The sequence below is a fragment of the Cupressus sempervirens genome, chromosome 11 (assembly GCF_028749045.1).
Source record: "Cupressus sempervirens isolate cs-2001-9-10 chromosome 11, ASM2874904v1, whole genome shotgun sequence".
Taxonomy (NCBI): Eukaryota; Viridiplantae; Streptophyta; class Pinopsida; order Cupressales; family Cupressaceae; genus Cupressus; species Cupressus sempervirens.
The window spans coordinates 28102365-28127490 of NC_143128.1; the positions used below are offsets into that span (position 1 = coordinate 28102365).

The 25126-nt window shown below is 38.1% G+C and overlaps 1 protein-coding gene across 1 annotated transcript; it reads right to left on the bottom strand.

The window, feature by feature from the left end:
* Positions 1-315: 315 nt before the first annotated feature.
* Positions 316-4992, bottom strand: LOC149528065 (mechanosensitive ion channel protein 6-like). The gene is made up of 9 exons (XM_089807994.1): positions 4564-4992; positions 3804-4388; positions 3087-3227; positions 2564-2857; positions 2220-2422; positions 1690-1933; positions 1439-1519; positions 1059-1239; positions 316-395 (listed from the first exon to the last, which is right to left on the bottom strand). The coding sequence occupies exons 1-9, from the start codon at positions 4990-4992 to the stop codon at positions 316-318; spliced, it is 2238 nt and encodes a 745-aa protein (XP_089664120.1).
* Between the last annotated feature and the right edge of the window lie 20134 nt (positions 4993-25126).

Genomic DNA, 25126 nt, shown 5'->3' on the forward strand with positions numbered 1-25126 from the left:
AATAAATGTGAAAATGTGGGTATGATCACAAGTCATAGAGGTGAACAGGGAGGAGGATATTGTTGTGCTCTTTCTCAGGAGTCATATTTCCCAGTATTCTAAAGATGTAAATAATTACCTGATTTAGTTTTGAATATGCAACTCTACCACAAACAATATTGAAAATCCTACTGCAAGATTACATTATGTAAGAGCACAGGAAGAATACTTGATATAGATTTGCAGTAAAAATCAGATTTAAAAATACTAGTGCAATCTTGCTAAAACGGATGTCAACATCCCACAATGAGTATGTTTCTATCTGCACTTCATACCTTAGATATTATATGTTCTGGCAAAAGAAGGCAATTCCACAAAACACATACTACGTGTAAAAAGCAATATAACTTTGTTGCCTGCAATCCAAAAAATCATCATTGTAAATTTCAGTGCAGATTCCACAGTAGTCATAGAAACAGTATGCAAATTGACAATGGAAAGATTCCCCACAAAAAAAATATTCACCTCTGCTTAAGTGTGGAGAGTACCAAAGAAAGATGAAAATATACGGAACCTTGAAAAAACCAATTTCTTTTGCTAACCACCTCTACTCAATGATAATGCATACCTATCTGCAAAAGGCTCAACAAACTTAAACATGCACGTCTTAACGCAAAAGCTAAAATTCAATTTTAAGTTCCTCAAATATTTCCTTCATTTTCAGTTGCAAATTTTTTTTTCAATTTGACTCTTACCTATGTTCTGACAATTTCTTGTCTATCTGAGGCGAAGGCCTTTTCTCACACTATTAATGCTCTTAATCTTCCTGATAAACACATTATATTCTGGGTGTAAATGATGAGACCTACTTTTAATATGGCTACATGAACAAACAAAACACCTAAATAATAAAACAATCTATGGAAATGTTTATCTCATAAATAAGATAAGCTGAGGTAAATTTAATGGCCTTAAAAGGATATAGTTAGCCAAAATTGATAGAACAAATTCATCAAAATATTATAATGGAAAGGTTAGGAACATAAATGAAGACTTTGCATATGAACAAATGAACATACTCCCTGCAACTAGAATAAAAAACGTGGAATCCTTGATAGCAACAGCATCTTCAAAATAATCTGCAAGAGGGAAACTACAGGCAAGAAAAAGAGAGAGCATATCAACTCCTTTAAAGGCTGCAAAAATATCTGCATGATAGCACCCCTTGTCCCAACAAACTTTGTAAGCTATCACGACAATCTGTGCCCATTCAAGAATCATAACATACAGAGGCCTCACCTTGTTTTTTAAGCCAAAAATGCTGAAGATATTGAGTGACAATTGCTGCGAAGTTTACTCTCACTAGCTCACTACCATAGCATACAAATTTTTAAAAATATTATATTCAAAGAAACAATAATACTAGTAAATAAAATGTATTTCTACCTGTACTTCATACCTCAAAAATTCTATTTTCTAGCAAAGAACATGCAAAACCAGAAACATGTACCTTGTGCACAAAGCAATGGAGCTTTGTTCCCTGCAAAACACAATCCAAAAGAATTTGTCATTATAATTACCAATGCAGATTCCAAGATAAGTAATGAAACAGTCATTAAAACAAAACAAAGAAAAAGAAACACTTCCAATAAAAATTGTTATTCTTTATTTACCTCAACTCATTAGAAATGAATGAGGATCTCATCTTACAGTAGACCCAACAAACTTAATAGGCATTTTTTCAGGCAAAATTTGATATTCAACTTGAAGTTCCTCAAGCATATCCTTCATTTTCAGTAGCAATGCAGATCTTCTATTTGATCTCTCACTTATGTTTTGATAATTCATTGTATGTCTGAGGCAAAGGCCCATTCTCATCCTATTAGTGTTCTCAATCTCCCTAGTAAACAAATTATAGTCTGGGTGCCAATAATGATGCTTGCTTTCAATATAGCTGCATAAACAAACACAGTGCCTAAATATTCATACAAATCAAGGAAATACCTATTTCATAAATAAGATAAGCTAACCTAACCTTACTGGCCTTTAGGCCAAAGTGGACCAATGGACCTAGATGAGTTTGTTTATGATTCTCTTGTTGCTGAGATTTAAGAATAAATTTCTAGAAACTTTATGTGATTAACCCAATCAAGTATTTCGTATGTAAGGGTGTTTGCAGATTTATGTGTAACTGTGCCTCATATTATACCATTGCTAAAAAAAATCACAAATAAAAGGACCTGCTTATTCTCTCCTTAAGCGCAGCAATTTTTTCTACAGTAGTAGTAGCATCCACGAAGAAGTCAAAACTCTCTCCCATATCTAGACTCCTATGATAGTTAATGATTGGTTTCGTGGATAATATTGAGTTCGGGTAGTATACTTTCTCGTTATCACTCAACAGAAACATTGTAGTGAAGATGTTCATTTCTTCCACAACCATCTGTACCATTCAAATATCAATTAGTTGTACGGTTGTATTCAAAAACCAATCTGTAACATTTTCTACTTTTTCTTTTTTTGTTCATAGGTGAATCTTCACTCATTTTAGTCATTTGTGAAAGGTAAGAAGGATGACTTTTACCTGAACTCCATCAACAATACACCGATCACCCATGTCAAATGGATGCGTGATAAATACAAACACAACGGCTTCAAAGATTGTTTTGCAGGTATTTTTGAACATGAAAGCCACAGGCAGAAGGGAAGTTAATATTATAACAATAGCACGGGTGCTGGCAATGCCCAGAAGTACCAAAGAGAACATTACTATGATTATAACCACAACTGCATTGATGAGTCTGTGTAGCTGTTTAACTGCAGTTTTGGAGTCATTAAGAGACCAGGAAAGTAATTTCCTTTCTTCAAAAACATTCATCTGCCACAAAAAAGATACATTAGTCAGTATGTCCCAAGAAAGAGCTAATAGAACTAGATAATTAGTATTGCCTAGTTTAACTTATTTTGTGCTGCTTTCATCGGAATAAAATAGCAAAATTAGGTCAAAAGAACATGAAATAAGCACAACGTTCCGAACAAAACCACATCTAGCTATATGTTGGGAGTGATACTTAAAAGCAATATGGAACTGATTTGAAATAGCATACCACCCAGTTTGCAAGAGACGATTCAGTGATCCTTCCTGTATCTGAGGCTCCTGTAAATTGGTGAAAGACTCTGCTCACCTCTGTTTTCCTCATTAACTTCAGCAGGTCATCTTCCTCAATATAACAGCAAAAGATGGGACTCTAATTTAAGTAAGAAAAAATAATTCTGAAACATATTCATTTTCCCAGAAGTAAATGAACCATTAGCTGTGGATTTTCCTGATATTCTCTGGTCCTATTTATGCTAGTGGGTTCATGCTTTTTCCTTGGTGCTTTTGTAAAAGTCAGGTGTTTGAGAACAATTGCATTAGCACCAAAGTGATCATACAATACAAACTACTGCACATGATGCTTAGCAGAGCCGTTTTGGTATTAGTTCATGGTTTAATTACCAAACACATGAATGGGTACATGCAGACTGCAGTATGGTTAGGAACTGGGATACCAATTTCCAGTCCATAGTAGTGATCAAGAGTGCTTGTGGATCTTATTGTGTGAGGATGCCAGTTTAAATGGCAATGGCATTCTGTTAAGACATAAATAAACTGCCAATAGTATTGCCTGCTACAAATTTTGATTGGAACAATCCACCAGAAACTAGAATTGGCATTATCTATGGACTATTAAATGTTAGCTTTCTAATTCTTGAATAACAAAAACAAAGCTTAGTACGGCACCTCATTATAGGACAAAGCCTATGTGAGGTAAAGCAATTACTTCAAAGAACGAGTCAGTGGATGCATACTCTGTTCCACGCTTAGCAACATTTTCAAATATCCTCTTTGCCTTAATTGCTGCTTGACGTTCACTATCGATCTTCGGATCATGTTTATGGTAATTCAAAGACCTGTCAATTGTGTTAGCGATTCCCGAATGCCTGATATTTCGGATCCATCTCTTCATTTTCCAAGCAGAGACATTCCTCTGATTCAGCTTCTTCAGTTGCTTAATAGTTATCCCATTGGTGCTCCCTTCCTCTTTGAGCCCTGCCCTATCATTATTCTTGTTATCAGGAGGATCTATTTGAATTTCCACGTGTCCTGCATTGTTCGTATTATTTGTATCTGCTAGAGCAGAGGATTGATGGATTTCCATCATTGGGGGCGGATATATAGTTTCAAGCGCATATTGATGGAATATGGACTCCTGAATTCTGTCAAAATATGTTTTCACATGAAAATTCAAAGCCAAAATCTTCACCAATAGTGTTTTGAATAGCCATAGAAATGAGGCGCACAGAAGACAAGGTAGAAATGTCCCTATGTAATCCAACAGGTTTTTGTTCTCGGTAGCTCGCTCGAACTGATAGCAAAAATTCACCAAAATATTAGAATGTAAAAGAGATCACAAATATAAAGAGGAATTTGCAGATGACTAAGAAGAAAAACCCTATCCCCAACAAACAATAACAATTATGAAAATGCATTTTCATTGAGAAGAACAATTATGAAAAACGAGAGTGTGGAACGGTTACTACCTTTTTATCAAATATGAGATGCCAAGCGAGCAAAACTAAGCCGAACCAGAGGCAATTCTTCGCACTACTCCTCACTCCATAGACAAAGTAGAGGACCCTCTTTCTCAAAATGAAATTTCTCTCGATTACGAAAACCCCCACACGAATTATCCAGCCAGAAACGAGTCTCCCGGAGAAAACAAGCAGAGCCATCAAAAACCACTTCCATGACTCTAACCCCCAAATGAAACGTTTCTTCAGAGACCCGACTATGAGGCTCGAAAGCAATCCTGCTATAAGAGCCAATAAAGCTGCACATTCCAAAAAAAGCCATTTGTCAAATCCGGAGTGCTTGTAATTTGGAGGAACCTCCTCTTCTTTAATGGGACCAAATTTTTCTTCGATATCATCTGCAGCTGAGGGACATTTGTTCAGATTCCTTTCAGCCATTCTTGTAGATTTTTCCATTGCATGAAATAAAGAAATCGTATCCATGACACAGTAAATAAACTATGAAACATTGTATCCATGACACGCTATATAAGCTATGAAACACCTTTTCACTTTCCATTCCAGTCCACAATCCGTTCGACTCAAAAACCATTCGCCTTCCCTCCCTTACCAAAACCCAAATTACAGTCCAATGCAAGCGCGAATGCAATCGAAAGAAATAATGAGAACAAAATGACATTTGGTCGTTAATGTGGCATGATAAGAATTTTTATTTGATATTATATTAATAATTATTATTATTGGTTTGTTAATAGATAAACTATGATACATTAATTTACAATTTGATTTAAAGATGGATGTATAGATAATAAATATAAAAATTGTCTTCACTAGTACAATTGAGAATGGGTAAGGTTAGATTCAAAAGATCAAAGTATATTATATGTGATTAATTGAATTCCTTTAAATATATAATACTAGGTCTATATATAATATAATATCAAATTTATTAAATTAAAAAAATTAATACTTTGAAAAAAGTCATATATACATATTTGTTTTGGAACATTTCATGTTCACATTAATCTACACTCTTGCAAGGATTTCGAGAAGGATGTCATTATTTTTCTATTTTATGGTGAGGGAAGCATTGCCTTGTATCTAGAGTTACTTAATAGACACAATGAAAACTTGTCCATCTAGTTGTACTAAAGATGTCTCTAGGTGAGTGTCATTAGCTTCAAAGTTAACAAGGTCATTAAAAGAGTCACCGAGATGAGCTAAAGTGGGAAGAATATCTACTAACAAAGAAAGACCTCAAACATTGAAAGCTTGTTAAATTTATTCAAAGGGAACAATTGGTTGAGTGTCAAATTGGGTTTGTTTGACATCTACTTTAAACCATGTGACAATTTTCTTTGATCCTTATCAAACATTTCACCTTAGATAGGAATTTTAACTATTACTATCATTATCATTTTGTGTTTCTTAATTTTCTTTAATACAAAATCCTTACGAGTTTATCCTTCTTTCTCATCTCATTGTTGGAAAAAATTATTAGGAAAGTTGAGGCTTTTAAGGTGGGGAGGCGGGTGAGGGGGGGAGGGGGGTATGGCGGGGACCTGGGGGGGGTGGGGGGGGATCCCCTTACTTTTATAAGGTTCTCTTAATATTAGTGATAATAACTTTTGGAATACTTATACATTACTTTTGAATAACTATAGAATTATTATCTTGGATTCTAATGTATCAAATACAATACACATAAGTAACAATTCTTCACTGCATTATGTTCACAAATATATCTCACACATCTATTATTTATCAATATTTTTTTATAAATATATCACACAAATCTATCATATCAATAATTATACGTCTCTTATGATGCTTATGAAACATTTTTTTGTGTATCTAATGAATACTAAAATCATATTACGATGGTAACCTAGGAACCATATAATATAGTTCTCATTGAAAGAGCTTAAAAGGAAAACATGTTATTCCATCAATATTTTGCAAAAGATTTATTATTATTATGTTAAATTATTGGAAAGCTAGAATTTTCCATATATAATTTTCTTTATAGTTGTCATTTGTGACAAAAATTAACTTCTTTTGTTCCACTAAAATTTCAAGTCCTTTTGTGGTCTCATCTTTGATAAAATTTAACTTGTTCTCAATGTCATTTTTTGGCATATATTTAAAAAATTCTCAAACAAAGGTCTTGCAATTTTCTCATAAGCCTATATAAGCTTATTGTTTGCTTCTTCAAGATTGTCCATTAATTCCTAATTCAAAGAAATGTGAATTTTATTTTGGCAAATGAGATAAGCGGTAAGCATAGGACCTTCATAAAAAAAGGTTTAATTAACCAGTTTGTATGAATCTTAAAGTAACATATCCAAAAGGACCAACTACATAAAGAGAAACTAATTCAACATGTTTTAAATATTCGATGTTAGTAAGGAGCAATAAGTTTTTACAATCCAAGTTATTAAGGAATTTGTAGGAATATTTATGGAGAGAATTGTATGGAAATGTTTACATCAACATCTCTTTATCACCTACCTTGATTTATTTTGAAGATTAGTGTTTTATAATGTTCACAACCTAAGTTGCCTAAACCAACTTGATGATGAACCATTAAGTGATTTTAAATGTAGATGTAGATATTGTTATTCAAATTTCTCTGAAACGTTCTCTTCAAATTCATTCAATGCATTTACATATATGTATATGTATACATATATACATATAAGGACATTTGTTTTGTTAAATTGAACCTTCTCATATTTATATAATGATATATGAAAATTATTGATTCAAATAGGAAAAAATGAACAAGTGGAACTTTTTGTTGCTAGTGGGCATTCTTTAAACTAGAACTAAAAAGAAAAAAAATTACAAAAAGAGAATATATATTAAAAATAAAAATGAAACAAAAAAATGATAAGTAACAATTGAAGATAACACCTTTCACAACATTTATTTTGGAGGAAAATTAATTATCATTTTTATAGAAAAATGTAGTGATCAATGCTCCAATATTCTCAAACATGTTGTATATATATGCAATCACAAGCTATAAAAGGGTAGAATCTTGAAAGAAAATTTGATATACTAGATGAATATACAACCTATCATAAAGATATTGAAAAGTATATTATAAAAAAGTTGCAACTATACAAATTTAATCAATTGTAAGCTTTATAAGTAGAGTATTTTATATTGTATAAAGTATGTTTAAAATGAAATAATTAAATTGATAAATTTACAAAAATATAATATATAGATAATTTAATATTTTAGAATTTCGTTGATAGGAACTAGTACATTATAGGTCAAATTTCCACCTAAATTTTCGACCAAGCTCTTAATTGGCTTGTTCAATACCTTTTTTTGTTTTTATACCCGAGTTGGTCAAAATTTTGACCAAATTAGAGTTTCACAATTTGGTCAAAAGTTTGACCAACTCAGGTTCAAATAAAAAAATAGAGAAAAGTTTGTTTGTTTGTTATTTCATCTCTGCGGCACAATTAGGGTTATTAGAGCTGAGGATTTTAGGATTGCAAAAGCTATTGGAGCTAAGGATTTTGGGCATATCTAATGAGAGGTATGTGGTTGATTGGATAGGATTCAGTTTTAAAATTTTGCTCCATGCTTCCAGCGGATACCATATATGTGATGTCTTGATTTACTATTTTTTTACTTTCCTATGCAGTGCCATTGACATCAAAACTATATATTTCTTCCAAACACGGATTTTATAGCAATTGTGAATTCGATGGTAGTGTGCTAGGGAAAGGGCTAGGTTGTACGTACAAGAATACCCCCATGAAAGTACCGAACAAAGGGTTCCAAAATAAAGCTATTCTTATTGGGATCTCCATTCAAGAGCATAAACCCCTAATGAAGAAAAGATTTCTCCCCATTAGCAATAGGTAATCCCCTTACGGCAAGCCACAAGAAGGGATCTCCTACTGAACAATAGGCCCAACAAGGGAGTTCTTCCAGTTGGAATTCATTATTCTAGGAGCACCTGGTTGATTGCCCAACAAGAGAGTTATTTAGCGAAAGAAAAACTCTGTAAGAATTGGTATCATTGATTTAACTTATAAATGTGTGTCTACTGTTATCAATTTGATATTTTTCTTCTATGTTAAATGTCATGTCTATCCATCCACAAATAAATCACAATCCATTGGTTTTGTTTCTATGTTTGACTAGTTTTTGGTGTCATCATTCTCATCTTTCAAATTATTCGAACAATTATAATCTCCCGTTACCCCAATTAAATCATTGTAAACAAATCTTCATATCATTATATTAGTCATACATGTCTATGTTGGACTTCATCTGAATGCTATAAAATTCTAGGCCATTATATATAAAAGTCTGGGTTTGGTCCCAAACCAGTAAACGTAATCCTGACCTATATTACAATTAAATGAATGCCTAATGAATTGGTGATTCACATCCTCCTCTTCTTATATACTACTCCAATCACAATGATAGTAATTTTTAAAAATGAAATACAAGCTGTTCAAAAAGCTAATTGAAATGTGTTCAAGTAGTACAATAGTCATAATTAGAACAAGTTCAAGAAAAATATTACCAAAAAATAATTTGCAAAAATTCCTTCAAATATTATTTTAAATTTAGGATGCTTTTGTGTTTTTTCCCCTTCTACTATGATTGCAACTAGAGACACTGTCTGGTGATAAAATTCATAGAAACTAAAATCAATGGTGATTATGAAGCTTTAGAACTCAAAAATTCAAAAAAAATTAAGTATACAATATATCAACCATGAGTTTTCCCCTACTAATGATACACAAGAATAATTGAAGGAGTTATATTGTGCCCTGACATTGATAGCTTAGAACTCTCCTCTGTAGTCGTTCTAACAATATCAAGGGTATTTCCATGGAGTAGCTTATAGGAAGGACCTCCAATCCCTTGGGCTTCAAAGTAATTTTTTAACTACAGTGGCATCCACCATATATCTCTTGTAACCTTTAAGAGAAGTAATCCTAAACCAGCTGAGGCTAGCACTACAACCCAAAAAACCCATTCCATGATCTTAACCAAGAAGATTTTTCTGAATGAAACACAACACTTTGAGTTTGTTTTTTACTTTAATTTAATTTTCTATCCCCCAATTCCCAATCCTAAAGCAATCAGTGAATATGCATGATAGACAAAGTTGATAGAACATAAACCACAAAAAAAAAGCTATCGTCATGATGATATTGTATCATATAAACAAATCAAGTAGGCTTAGCTAGTTGCTGACAAAAGTTATGATATTGACAATAGTAGATAGACAAGATTACGTTGTAAAATCATATATATATATTGATCAATGCACTACATATATAGTTGATCTTTATTTTTGGTCTTAAACTCATTGCCCGTGCTAGCTATCTTGAGGACATCCGTAAATTTTTATTACCAAGATGTGAGTTGAAACCTGGGGTGGGTCTATGCATTTTATTTCTTACTACTTTTAAATTACATATGAAAATAGGCTCATGAGTGTTTCATCAACATTATTTTTTAATTTGTATCTTAAGAATTATGTGAACAATCTTCTTCTTTCAAACATCTTTGTAGAAGTGGACAGATCATGCAATCCAATGCTAAAGAGTTTGAAAATTGATAAATTAAAAAGCTTCCGAGATGTAGTTGGATTGAAAAGGTGAAAGATGACTTTTAGTTACTGTAAAACTATGTTAAGTTAAGGCAACAAGTCCATTTTTTAATGGAAGGCATTCATTTGGTAGGCTAAGTATTATTGTGACATTTTTTAGATTATTCATATTAACTTGATTTTTTATTAAGGAAAATAGGTGTTAATGGGACCTTGAAACCCTACAATAGTAAAATAAAAGCATAGATAAAGTTCTTAACATATTATCAGCATAAAAACCACTAACAGAAGTAACAGATTCCCATAGGAAAATAAGTAAAAACATAAAAAAATAGGGAAGCAAAGCAAACAAACAAGGACAAGCCCAAAAAGCCAAGAGAAAGGCTCAGGCAATTTCTCTGAGGATTTTCATAGCTTGAATCTCTAGCTTAGTCATTCTTTGAGCCACCTCTTTCAAGTCTAAAAGATCTTTCTCAAGTTCTTGGATGTCCTTCTTCTTTGTGTTGGATATGGTTCTCTTTCTCGAACCGTCCTCCAGAGTCTTATCCTTTCCATTGTTGGGATATTGGCCATCCTCCTTACTAGCCCTATGTTCTTCAAATTTGTTTGTGAGCACCTTTATGTTGGCATTTGATTCTCTTAGAATGTTATAGCTTTGCTTAGCAATTCTCTACAGAGTTCCCTCCATAGTCTAAACTCTACTCTTTGGTTCCTCCACTCTATTATCCATTTCCTTTTCCTCCTCTATTTTCCTGTTCTACATGCTTCAATTATCCCTTTCTAGTCTACCCACTCTATATTTGAGCTCTTGGATTTCATGGAAAGTCCATGTAGTGGTTCAATAACTCTAATGCCCCACTTTTACACCTTGTCCCAATTTTACAAAGTGGAGTAGATCATAGTCTTGTGTGGTCTGGTCAAGTCAATAGGTCTTTGCCCTCTTAGGTGAGGAGCTTCTTCATCGGGTTTTCACCTGTAGCCTTCCTCCGTATCACATATGAGCCGGGTGGGTTGTTCCTTGACTATTATAAGTCGGAGGGGTAGTTTAGATCCTTACTCGATGAAGATTCTCGGATTGTACTGCATCATGTGACTTGCCTTCAATATAGCCCACTTTGAGTTAAGAAAATCAAGTCGGCGGGAAATTGGGTTCTAGCTTCTCCTCGGCGGATTTCGCACCCCGAAGGCCTTTTTCCGCAGATCTCAGTATATACAGTAAAGGAATTCAACTGGAGCGAAATAGTTCATGTTTCTAAGAAATCTTTCGTATGTTGTCGCGATCCTACCACCGGAATCAATTATAACTTAATGGAATGATCAAAAGGTAGATGTGCGGAAAATGGAGAAAGGGCTTCTCCTCGGCAGGTTTCGAAATCCTAAGTGAGATTTCCGCAAAAGCACTATTAGAAGGGAAAGTTGACATATGGGTCCCACCTTCTGGCGAAGCTATTTGGCGATTTTCTGAAAAGGAGCTTTCCGAATAGATAATATAAGACGGTGGGCCCTACCTTTTGGCGAAGCCGCTTGGAGATTTTCCAAAAAGGGTTGAAACGAAGTGACTTAAATAAAGAGAAGGCAGTGGTGAAAAAACAGAAATCGACTTCTCCATTGCGGGTTTTCTACCATCAGAGGCGATTTTCCGCATCAGATGAGAAGACGCAACTGTAAGCATGGTAAGTATTTAGATTGATTGCAGATGGTTTTCAGAGGGGAATTGAGAGCAGATCATCCAAATTCACCAGTTATTTCAGAGAGAATTGACATATGCGGATTTTGCCCGAAGGAGTACTCCGTTTTCTTTTTTCCGCGGGTTGCTAAACGAGAGGTAAGGCTGTAATTAATGAAAGTTACCGTTGAAATCAACGGGAATAGTGAAAAGACAAGGTTAAATCCGTTAGAAATTCTTACCTTCACTAACCCAACGGATTCAATCATAAATTCGCTCGTGTGGCGTGATTTATGAAATTAAACGGGCAAATCTGTCGTTTTCTATAAAGGGGAATGTAACAGATTTTCAAACTCCCGCTTTACTGTCGAATTGTTAAAATTGCTTAGTATATGCAATAATTCCTGAGTTTTCTAAGTTTGTTTTCTGTTGCATCACTATTATTCATCCGCATATCTATTATTATCCTTCAAGCAATATGGCAACGAGATTTGCAGGTTTCGATAGCATGGGTGGCATCAAGTCCGCATGGTCGACCATAACGAACACTTCACTCTGTTTCTACGACATGCAGGACTTTCAGAGGAGATTGAAAACGGAACCTATCCACCCTATCACGGAGAGACTCAGAGGAAGCGGATTGGTGGAAGCAGTTGGCTTCCCAGTAGCAGTTCAAGCCCCGGAGTTGATTCTCGAATGCATCAACAACTACAACCCGGACACCAAGCAAATCCTCTTGCCTGATCAATCAGTTTTGATTTCAATCGACAGGCAAGCAGTGGTGAACTGTCTGAGAATTCTGGAGAGAGAAGAATTCTCTGACCTAACCATGGGTGGAGCTATGTCGGAGTTCTCCTTGAAGAAGATGATCTGGAGGAAAGAAATAATGAGCTCTTGGTTTCAGAAGCCAAGAGGAGCCAAGAGTAAGGTCCCTAAAACCCTATTCGGTACTGACCTCAAACCAGAGATTGTGGACATCCTGGTCCTGTTGCATCAGCTCAAAGGTGAGGTAGAAGCTTTTAATTTTATGGAGCAATGTTTCTTTCTAGTGCAAGTTATATGCTCAGATACTCAGTATATAGATTGGGCGCATGAGGTGAGTGAGCATCTTGCTAGAGCTCTCGCCGCAGCTAAGTTTTATAATTCTTTCTATATGTCGTCCTTTTTGATATACATGTTGGCTTCTCTTCAGTTATGGCCAGGACTTCCCAGAATTGAGGAATTTCCTGAAGATGTTAAAAGTTATGAGTTTTATCCATGCTTACAGTTGCAAAACAGTTATGCAGATTATGTCAGAGTGAATGACGCCTTTACTATGAGAATTTGCAGGGAACTTCAAGGATGTCCGGAGCGAAGATTCAGTCCTGAAGCGATGGCGGCAATCAGTCAATTTGGCTGTTATTTCATCCAGTTCTTATCCTTTTCTTATTTGCGTCTTGCAGCATTTGATGGTTTCCCAATGAAGCTGCCTAGATACCCAGACGACATGATCGTGCTCGTAGAGATTGTGAGACAAGCCGTCCAGGTGAACGTGTTGAGCGCCAGTATGCGGAAGAAAGGGTATGAATTCCCCATAAGAGTCGGAGCTTATAGCTGCAAGGCCAGACCGGATGCAAAGAACATCCTCAAGGCGTTTGAAAGCAAATACAAGCTGGAAGAGTATGAGGTAGTCAGGCCCATGTTCGATCCCAATGGTTATGCCCGAGATGTGCTCCAAATTGGGAGCGTGATCAAACATGTGACTACCATGGAAGACTACTGGGTGGATTGTAAAGACGAGCTGGAGAGCCGTGATCGGGCATTTGCAAGATTCACTGTGGAGCAGGTAAAAATGTATGGCGTCAATCTAGACGTGGAAGGAATCAAAGATGACGGCCAAAATATGTATAGTCATACATATTTGACCAAGTTGCGGAACACGCCTGTCAGTTCCGAACCATACTTCAATGTCGAGGAAGATTTCGATGTTATGATGGCAAAAATCATCAAGCGGACTGGAAAATGGGTAGAATGGATAGCTAAGAAAGGTCGGAGCAGAAGTAAAGCCACGCAAGCTTCACCAGCCACAGCTACCCCTGCTTCATCACAGAGCGCTACTCCTAGTACCACAACTTAAGCTGCACAAGGACCAGCTCAGTCCGCCGGAGGAGGAGATCAACCCCCAGAGAAGAACATTCCGATAGTACCAACATGCCAAGGCGGATCGTTGCCAGTCATCGGAACTCAGGCTGCAGCAGAGGAAAAGGAGGCCGAAGAGCCAAAGGATGGATCCACTTCTCCAATCCCTTTTTCTCTTTCCACTCCACCCCCATCTCCTCAGCTCGCCCCAAGTTCACCATCTCATCATAGCCCTACTCCAGCCATAACTACCCCGTCCTTGAAGCCTACTGGCTCCTCTATTCAAATTGTAAAGATCAAGGATGATCAAAGTAGTAGCACTGAACCTGAAGAAGAAAAGGAGATCCCTAGTTCCTCTCGACTTCTCTCTCGAGACCAGAGGAACCCATTCTCTGCGACTACTGCTGCAGTGACTCAAGTAAAGAGGAAGATGTTCACCATTGAGTCTCTGGGAACGGCCTCTAAGATAATTAGCACAGAGTCTTGGCTTGAAGACACCCTGGAGAAGAAGAGGAAGAGGAAAGATGACAGCACTCCTGCGAAAGATATAGTGTCTCAAGCAGTTCATTCGGGATCGATGATGGTGAAGGCCAAGAAGTAGAGAACCCTATCCATACTAGGGCATGATACAGAAACAAGGCACCTAACCATGGAGGTGGCGAAACCAAACAGAGTGGGAAAAATTGAAGATTTGACTCCAACAGACTTCACTCTGCATTCCATCGATCTCGGAGAAGCCAGGCATGACACTAAAGTGGGCCTATGGAAATCAAGTAACGAAGTAATAGAGGAGCAGCTGGAGAACCTCAAGGTATCAAAGATTAAGATGAAAGCTGAGATCGAAGAACTAAGAAAATTCATCCGACAGTTAGTTGTCCCATTGGCAACTATTACCGGTTTACCCGCTACAGAGGATCCTTCGGCAGAAGAAGTGCAGGCCTTCATATCACAGCTACATAAAGATAAGCACTTCGGTCAGATCAGGAAAGAGTGGATCGAAAAGTTTAATACTGATGGAATCGCCCTCATTGGTCAAATTGGCAATGTGCTCATCTGATTAGAAGCAGAAAAGGGCAATATTACTACCAATAGTAATATTCTGGCGGGAGAAGAGGCGAAATGCACAGAATCCATTTCTCTTCTGAATATGATCATCCAGATGAAAGCCAAGGATGCAATTGAAGCAAAGATTCTAAAGAAAGGAGATGAACCATTGAATGAATGGATCAGAAGCATGCAATTCAAGCGGGAAATGATCCAGGAAGCCGAGAAAGGGCTTAGAGAAACAGAGGATAAAGTAAAGAAGGCCCAAGAGAAAGCTTTTGAGCTCATACGAGGATTGCACACTGAATCACAAACCAGTGGGCAAGGGAAGTCCTTCATCGACATTGATATGATGAAACACAACTTCTCCACGCATTTGAGCAATCTGTCTAGGATAGCTCCAAGCAGCCAAAACAGAGTGTCAAAACTACAAACACTTAGCGGATGCGTGCACGTGGTAGCTGAGGAAGCAGTGAATCAGCAGAATCAAGCCAAAGAATTTACTCAAGAACATGCAAGGTGGCTATTGAGATTCACAAATGTACACGTACCAAGCTATGATGAATTAACCCCAATCATAGCGGCTGCTAAAGCATATAAGGCGAAAACTGAAAAGGGGAAGAAGCCTAAATGATTCAAAATTCCCCCTTTTGTTTTCTATTCCATTAATCTTAGGATTTTGTAAATGTGTAGATATGATAAGTTGGCATCTCGCCATTTGTCATCTTGAGAAGATGAGCCGATTTAAATTCCATTGTAACGGTCATCTCTCTCACCCTATATGTAAGATTTTGAATGATTAATAAATGGTCGGCAAATTTTTGGTGTGAATCCGGTTGCAGAGACAATTGAATTTGTGCCATTTCTTTACTGTCCTTTTCTTTTCATTCGTGTATGAGATACTTCTTCGATATTGGATGGAAATGGTTTAGTGAACAGAGTTTCATTTCGTTGTTTCTATTTAATTGAACTAGTGAACCGATCAGAGTATTGGAGCTAGTAGTGGGAAATATCTCGGTTAGTGTTTTGTTCTCCATATGCATTCCCTTATATTTCAGTCATCTGCATTAGATCTTATATTACATTGTTGCGTGTCGGAAATCATGAGATCGTGAAGATCCGAACGCAGTAGCACTAACTAATCATCTCATATTGCATTCGCGGTCCATATCTTGCATTTCATTCTATTGTGTTGCGGGAGCCATAAGATTGTGGGTGCCATATACATAACATCCTAACATTTAGATTCCTGCCTGAGTTTCACTTGTCTGGGTGAGACTTGGTTTCCTCTCCTGTTCTCGGGTTAAGAGCATACCCCGCATTAGTTTTAGGAATCAAACATAATTCATCGAATATCATTCATAATAGGGAGTTGTACCTACAAATTCAGAGATAAGCCAGTTAAGAAGAAAATAGCTTTTCAACTGTTGCAAACAGATTTTGTTTATTGTTCGGGCATCAAGAGTCATATTGACAGAAGAAATTAAAAAGAACGAATCTGTTTACCAACAGATTTTTGGCGACTCTGCTGGGGAGACGAACAGTCGCTTGATCAAGAAAGCATATGTCATGAGGAAAGATGGTACTGCCTCATGAAAACATTATACTCGTTCTCCAACCAAATCTTGGTTTTCAAGACGACCAAGAAGATATAATTTCTTCACTCAACACCTTTGTTTGGAGAAATAGAAGGAACTCGGAGCACTATAGGAACGCAAACTAGGTTTTAGAGGAAGAAGAAAGAAGAGCTGAAGCCTTAGAAAGAGCCATCCAAAGAAGAAATATCAGACGAGTGGTAAGGTAATCGCAGTAAGAAGCTGTGACCTAGCACCCTGGAAAGTTTTAAGTTCCTCCAAAGTACCAAGGAACGAGGTGGGAAAGATCCTATTTTTGACAAACTTGAAGAACTCGGATTTCCTATCTTAGAAGTTCCAAAGCGAAGAAGTGAAAATCAGGGTCGAAGTAGACCATCTTCACCCGTTAAAGATCAAGGCGCTAACACTTCGCACTCTGCCTGTCAGGTGTTAGCATTACACGGGGTAACACCTCCATCAACTGTAGGCTTTCCTCCCTACAATTCAAGGATAATCATGGCCACTCCATGGGCCGCGGTGACAAGACCCTTAGCTCTAAATGCTTATCATCCACTTCCGTCTGGGTCCAGGAAGAATTTCCCTAAATTCTCAGGTGATGGGAAGGTTACTACGGACGAGCATATTAAAGCCTTTTTCGCGGCTACCCATATCCTAGGAGTTGGACATGAGGATGTAGCTGTGAGACTATTCGTAGAAACCCTTACTGATAGTGCAGCTGATTGGTTTTATCATTTGGATGACGGTTCAATCACAGATTGGGCCTCATTAAGGATTGCATTCGAAGATAGGTTTAAGACCGCAGAGGATGAACATGCCCTGTTGACCCAGCTCACGTCTATAAAGAAGCAACCAATTACGAGCATGAGAGATTTCATTGCAAGCTTTAACAAGACTGTCAGCAGGATCCCGGCTGCCGCCAGACCTACCGCAGGTAATTTGAAAACTTTCTTCATAAGTGCGATGCCTCCTGACATCAACTATGATTTAAGAAGAGAAAAGCCCACTGACTTAGCTGATGCACAAAAGAAGGCCGTTGAGTGCGAAGATGATTTAATCTCTGCCAGAAAATGGAAGCGAGAACTTCATGCTAAGGGTAGTTCAAGCAGTTCTTCATCATCCGAAGAGATGATTCAGAAACTATCCAATGAGATAGTGTCTTTAAAGAAACACTTGCCAGCGTTCAACAATCCTTATCAGCGCAATTACCAGAACATGCCCGGGAGGAACAACGAAGGTAAAGTCCCACAACTCATGGGACCACTGCCTAAATTGCAAATCGAGGTGGCACCAAGGAAGGGAAATATGTGTGTCTTCCATCTATTCACAGATCACGACAGCGAAAATTGTCCAGAAACAGCTCGCATGATGCAATTGTTGTCTACCAATGAGTTGAACAATGCAACTAATGTTTTGGAAACCGATTCTTATCAAAATGGCGACTCTGAAAATTTATTCTTAGAATATGAACCGGATTCCGAGACCAAAGGAGAATGTTATGCGACTATTGACGGAACTTCTTACACCGTTCTTACTCGAGGACAAAAGAAAAAGGCTCCCTCCTCTAGCTCTGCTCAGAGAAATGATCCTAGCCCGTCAACAAGTAATACACCGGCGGATATTGAAGTTTCTGCTTCGCATATGGGTAAGGGTAAATCATCCTTTGATTTTATTCAGTTTTGTGAAGATTCAAAAATTCAAATTTTTGCCATTGATTATTTAAAGACACACCCTGTTGAGCTGAGAAAGTTGGTAGACCGGTGTAAAGATAATGCGACTGGTGCTAATTGTAACATAGTAGTGGAAGAAGAGAAAGAAACCTTGACACCTAACATTCCTGATCGGAGAGATTCAATAGTCCTAGCAACCTCCTCGGGACAAAAACCTGAGCCTTTTTATATTTCATTGTACATTAACGGGTGTAAGCTTAGTAACTGCATTATAGACTCAAGTGCCTCAGATAATGTCATGCCTTATTCTGTGGCTAAAGCCTTAGGCCTCAACCTTACTAAGGTATACGGGAAATGCTATTCAATGGACTCCAAACAGGTCCCTTTGCTTGGGCAAATTAAGGATGCACAAGTGGCTCTAGCCTCATACCCAGAAAAGAAACTCCTGTTAACGATTCTGGTAGCTGATATCCCTGCGAGTTATGGACTCCTTTTGAGCAGAAGTTTCTGTCGTGACTTGGGAGGGGAAATTAAGCTGGACTGGTCTCAAGCTATAATACCCATCGGTAGTAAGAAAGTCAAATTGGAGCCAGAAGAAAAGGCCAAGTTCACGGTCTTAAAGTCAGATGATCCCAAAGCCCAAATCTTATATCAGGAATTGGAATTTGGGAATTATATGTTGTTTACGGAAGAGGATGTAGGTAAACAAATAGATGAGAATTTGGACAAAGAGGTTCCCGAAGAACACCAAGAGGTTTCTGGCGTCTGGACCCTTGAATTCGACGGAAGTTGCGCTTCCTCTGGTTCTGGAGCCGGCGTAGTATTGATATCTCCAGAGGGAGTGGCCGAACCCTTAGCTTTCAAACTAGAGTTTGGAAATACAAATAATACAGCAGAATATGAGGCCTTGATATTAGGGATAGTCACGGCGAAAGAGAGGGGAATAGAAATCCTAAGAGCTCAAGGTGATGCAGAGTTGATAGTAAAGCAAGTTAAAGGGCAATATTCAGTGAAAAACCATAAACTAAAAAATTACAAAAATAAGGTGTGGGATGAAATAGAAGGTTTGAAATCTTTCTCTATCATAGCTGTACCAAGGGAAATGAATACTAAAGCTGATTCACTTGCTGTTTCTGCATCCTTACTGTTACCTCATCCAGATTTTAAAGATAAAAAATACCAGATCGAAATTGTATACCGGTCTGCTGTTCCAGATAACACAGAATCCTGGCAAGTGTTTAATGATGATAAAAGCTTGCAGTTATTTCTTGAAAATGACGAATCCAGTTTCGAATCTGAATTCGATGGAAACAGTGAACAAGGCGAAGTTCAATTGAAAGATAACATCATTCCTCCATACTTTATAGCTCTGGAAAAGTTGTTCAACAGACATGATGCTTACGTTAAACAAAAAAGGATGGAGAAGGAACCTACGACGGGCGAGTTCGAAGGGATAAACATCGGAAGTGCCCATAATCCAAAGATGGTGAATATTGGCAAATGTTGTACCCCGAAAGAAAAGGAAGCCGCGAAGAGTTTGTTTGAAGAATATAGAGACGTTTTTGCTTGGAGCTATGAAGACCTAAAAAGTTATAGAGGAGGAGAAGTGAAACACCATATTCCTCTCAAACCAGATGCAGTGCCTTTCCGGCAAAAACAAAGAAATTATAATCCGAAGGTAGCGGACGCCATTTTCAGGGAAGTGGATAAAATGTTAAAGGCAAGAATCATTTACCCTATTCATCACTCCACCTGGATTGCTAATATAGTGCCCGTCAGAAAGAAGAATGGAGAGATAAGGATTTGTGTGGATTTTCGAAACTTAAATCAGGCATCTCTCAAGGATAACTTCGCTCTCCCGAACATGGATCATTTGTTACAGACAGTTGCTGGATCAGAGATGATGTCTATGCTCGATGGCTTTTCAGGGTATAACCAGGTTGAAGTAGAGAAGAAAGATCAACATAAAACGGCTTTCACCACTCCTTGGGGTACTTTCGCCTATCACAGGATGCCTTTTGGGTTGATCAATGCCGGAGCTACTTTCCAAAGATGTATGAGCAAAACTTTTGCAGATATGAAGGACAGGATTATAGTCATATACCTGGACGATCTTACTGTATTCTCAAAGAAAAGAAAGGATCATATGGAAGATCTGAAAAAGGTGCTGCAAAGATGTAGAGAACATGGTATCTCCTTAAATCCAAAAAAGTCAGTTTTCTGTGTGATCGAAGGAAAGCTGCTTGGACATATAGTGTCCCAGGAAGGCATAAAAATTGATCCTGACAGAGTAGAAGCCATCCAAAGATTGAGTCTGCCAGCGAACAAAACAGGGGTCAAGTCTTTCTTCGGTCAGGTGAATTTCCTCAGAAGGTTTGTCCCGGACTTCGCAGAAACCACCAAACACATAGTAGATATGATGAAGGGAAGTCCGAGCTTCAAATGGAATGAAGCAGGCAAGCGAGCCTTTCAGGATATAAAGACTGCAATTGCTAATGCTCTCGTGTTGTGCCATCCCAATTATAAAAGGGACTTTATTATTTATTGCTACGCATCAGAACATACCTTGTTAGCCATCCTTATGCAGGAAAATGATGAAGGAATACAAGCCCCCATCGCTTTCATGAGCGTACCATTGAAGAATCATGAATTGAAGTATTCACAGATTGAAAAACATGCCTTTGCAGTGGTAAGAGCTCTTAAGAATTTTCGTTTTTATATATTGCACTCGCATTCTGTAGTTCATGTACCAGATGCAGCTGTGAAGAGCGTGTTGACGCAGCAAGATATAGATTGTAATACTAGAGGAGCCTGGGTAGAGAAAATACAAGAATATGATATAGAGATTAAACCCACCAAGTTAATAAGAGGGAATGCTTTATGCAGAGCAATTGCAGAAAATAAGATCGCTGAAGAAAGCAAGGAACTAAGCGAGAAAAATTTAGTGCTCGCTGTAGGTCTGTATGATTCGTGGTTTGAAAACATCTCGTATCTCCTAACATACGGAGAATGTCCAGAAGGACTAAACTCAAGGAAAAGGAGAGACCTTAGGTTGAAAGCTACTAAATATGTATTGTGGGATGACAAACTGTTCAAAAAGGCCATTGATGGTACATTTTTGAGATGCGTAGATAAACCACAGCAAGAGAAGCTATTAAAGACTTTCCATGACGAGGCCTGTGGAGGACATTTCTCTTCTTCAGTTACGGCTTTTAAAATACTGAGGCAATGTTATTACTGGCCCAGGATGTTTAAGGATGCATACGCGTGGGTGGTGAGATGCGAAAAATGTAAGTTGTTTACTGGGCGTCCTCAATTAGCTGCATTACCACTGAGACCAGTTATAATTGAAGGTCCATTTCAACAGTGGGGTCTTGATTTCATTGGTCCAATTGCCCCTGTATCTAGCGCTGGCCACCAATACATAATCACCGCTACGGACTACTTCACCAAATGGGTAGAAGCTAAAGCCACGAAGAAAACTACTACGGAGGTGGTCTATGAATTCATAAAAGAAAACATTCTAGTCAGGTTTGGCGTTCCTATCAAACTGATGATGGATAATGCATCCTATTTTTCATCATTAGATATCACTAGTTTTTGTTTTGAGTATGGAATCACAGTCAGCCATTCCTCTGACTATTTCCCTCAAGGAAATGGTCAAGCTGAATCTAGCAATAAGAACTTAATTAGCATTGTTAAGAAGCTAGTCTCAGATAATCAGAAAAATTGGCACAAGAAGATTCATGAAGCACTTTGGGCAGATAGGGTAACACCTAAAAGGGCGATTGGCATATCCCTATTCAAGCTAGTTTATGGAACTGAAGCTAATCTGCCTTTACCCCTGGAATTGGCTACAAGTAAAATCAGAACAGTAATCGAAGATGATATCTATAGAGATGGCCTGGAAAAGAGAATCTCGTATTTGAGCAAATTGGAGGAAGAAAGAACAGAGATTGTTGATCACATCACACAGTATCAGATGCGAGTAAAAGAAATTTTTGATAAAAGGGCAAGGCCTCGAAAATTTATGATAGGAGACATGGTATTGCTTTGGGACAAAAGAAGAGCTCCAAAAGGAATGCATAAAAAGTTTGACACACTGTGGAAAGGCCCCTTCAAGATCCAACAGGCGTTTGAGAATAATTCTTTCAAACTGGCATATGAAGATGGCGAAGTACTACCCCTGACCTATAATGGTCAGGACCTCAAGCTCTATCAAGTTATTAATTGAAAACAGGTAATCCCTGTGCTGTACTATAGTAGGTTAGTATTTCCCAGTTCTGCTTAGTTAGCTTTTCCTTTGCTGTTTTTCCTTTCCTTGTTATTTGTCTTGTTTCATTTTTGTTGTGTTGCCACCTTTTATTCCATCCTTGTGCGAAACCAGAGATCCTAGGTCCCTTGCTTGGATATACTCTACCCAAGTCCCCAGTCAGAGCCAGCTGTTGCCCCACTTTTACACCTTGTCCCAATTTTACAAAGTGGAGTAGATCATAGTCTTGTGTGGTCTGGTCAAGTCAATAGGTCTTTGCCCTCTTAGGTGAGGAGCTTCTTCATCGGGTTTTCACCTGTAGCCTTCCTCCGTATCACATATGAGCCGGGTGGGTTGTTCCTTGACTATTATAAGTCGGAGGGGTAGTTTAGATCCTTACTCGATGAAGATTCTCGGATTGTACTGCATCATGTGACTTGCCTTCAATATAGCCCACTTTGAGTTAAGAAAATCAAGTCGGCGGGAAATTGGGTTCTAGCTTCTCCTCGGCGAATTTCGCACCCCGAAGGCCTTTTTCCGCAGATCTCAGTATATACAGTAAAGGAATTCAACTGGAGCGAAATAGTTCATGTTTCTAAGAAATCTTTCGTATGTTGTCACGATCCTACCACCGGAATCAATTATAACTTAATGGAATGATCAAAAGGTAGATGTGCGGAAAATGAAGAAAGGGCTTCTCCTCGGCGGGTTTCGAAATCTTAAGTGAGATTTCCGCAAAAGCACTATTAGAAGGGAAAGTTGACATATGGGTCCCACCTTCTGGCGAAGCTACTTGGCGATTTTCCGAAAAGGAGCTTTCCGAAGAGATAATATAAGACGGTGGGCCCTACCTTTTGATGAAGCCGCTTGGAGATTTTCCAAAAAGGGTTGAAACAAAGTTACTTAAATAAAGAGAAGGCAGTGGCGGAAAAACAGAAATCGACTTCTCCATTGCGGGTTTTCTACCCTCAGAGGCGATTTTTCGCATCAGATGAGAAGACGCAACTGTAAGCATGGTAAGTATTCAGATTGATTGCAGATGGTTTTCAGAGGGGAATTGAGAGCAGATCATCCAAATTCACCAGTTATTTCAGAGAGAATTGACATATGCGGATTTTTCCCGAAGGAGTACTCCGTTTTCATTTTTCCGCGGGTTGCTAAACGAGAGGTAAGGCTGTAATTAATGAAAGTTACCGTTGAAATCAACGGGAATAGTGAAAAGACAAGGTTAAATCCGTTAGAAATTCTTACCTTCACTAACCCAACGGATTCAATCATAAATTCGCTCGTGTGGCGCAATTTATGAAATTAAACGGGCAAATCTGAAGTTTTCTATAAAGGGGAATGTAACAGATTTTCAAACTCCCGCTTTACTGTCGAATTGTTAAAATTGCTTAGTATATGCAATAATTCTCGAGTTTGCTGAGTTTGTTTTCTGTTGCATCACTATTATTCATCCGCATATCCATTATTATCCTTCAAGCAATATGGCAGTGAGATTTGCAGGTTTCGATAGCATGGGTGGCATCAAGTCCGCATGGTCGACCATAACGGACACTTCACTCCGTTTCTACGACATGCAGGACTTTCAGAGGAGATTGAAAACGGAACCTATCCACCCTATCACGGAGAGACTCAGAGGAAGCGGATTGGTGGAAGCAGCTGGCTTCCCAGTAGCAGTTCAAGCGCCGGAGTTGATTCTCGAATGCATCAACAACTACAACCCGAACACCAAGCAAATCCTCTTGCCTGATCAATCAGTTTTGATTTCAATCAACAGGCAAGCAGTGGTGAACTATCTGAGAATTCTGGAGAGAGAAGAATTCTCTGACCTAACCATGGGTGGAGCTATGTCGGAGTTCTCCTTGAAGAAGATGATCTGGAGGAAAGAAATAATGAGCTCTTGGTTTCAGAAGCCAAGAGGAGCCAAGAGTAAGGTCCCTAAAACCCTCTTCGGTACTGACCTCAAACCAGAGATTGTGGACATCCTGGTCCTGTTGCATCGGCTCAAAGGTGAGGTAGAAGCTTTTAATTTTATGGAGCAATGTTTCTTTCTAGTGCAAGTTATATGCTCAGATACTCAGTATATAGATTGGGCGCATGAGGTGAGTGAGCATCTTGCTAGAGCTCTCGCCGCGGCTAAGTTTTATAATTCTTTCTATATGTCATCCTTTTTGATATACATGTTGGCTTCTCTTCAGTTATGGCCAGGACTTCCCAGAATTGAGGAATTTCCTGAAGATGTTAAAAGTTATGAGTTTTATCCATGCTTATAGTTGCAAAACAGTTATGCAGATTATGTCAGAGTGAATGACGCCTTTACTATGAGAATTTGCAGGGAACTTCAAGGATGTCTGGAGCGGAGATTCAGTCCTGAAGCGATGGTGGCAATCAGTCAATTTGGCTGTTATTTCATCCAGTTCTTATCCTTTTCTTATTTGCGTCTTGCAGCATTTGATGGTTTCCCAATGAAGCTGCCCAGATACCCAGACGACATGATCGTGCTCGTAGAGATCGTGAGACAAGCCGTCCAGGTGAATGTGCTGAGCGCCAGTATGCGGAAGAAAGGGTATGAATTCCCCATAAGAGTCAGAGCTTATAGCTGCAAGGCCAGACCGGATGCAAAGAACATCC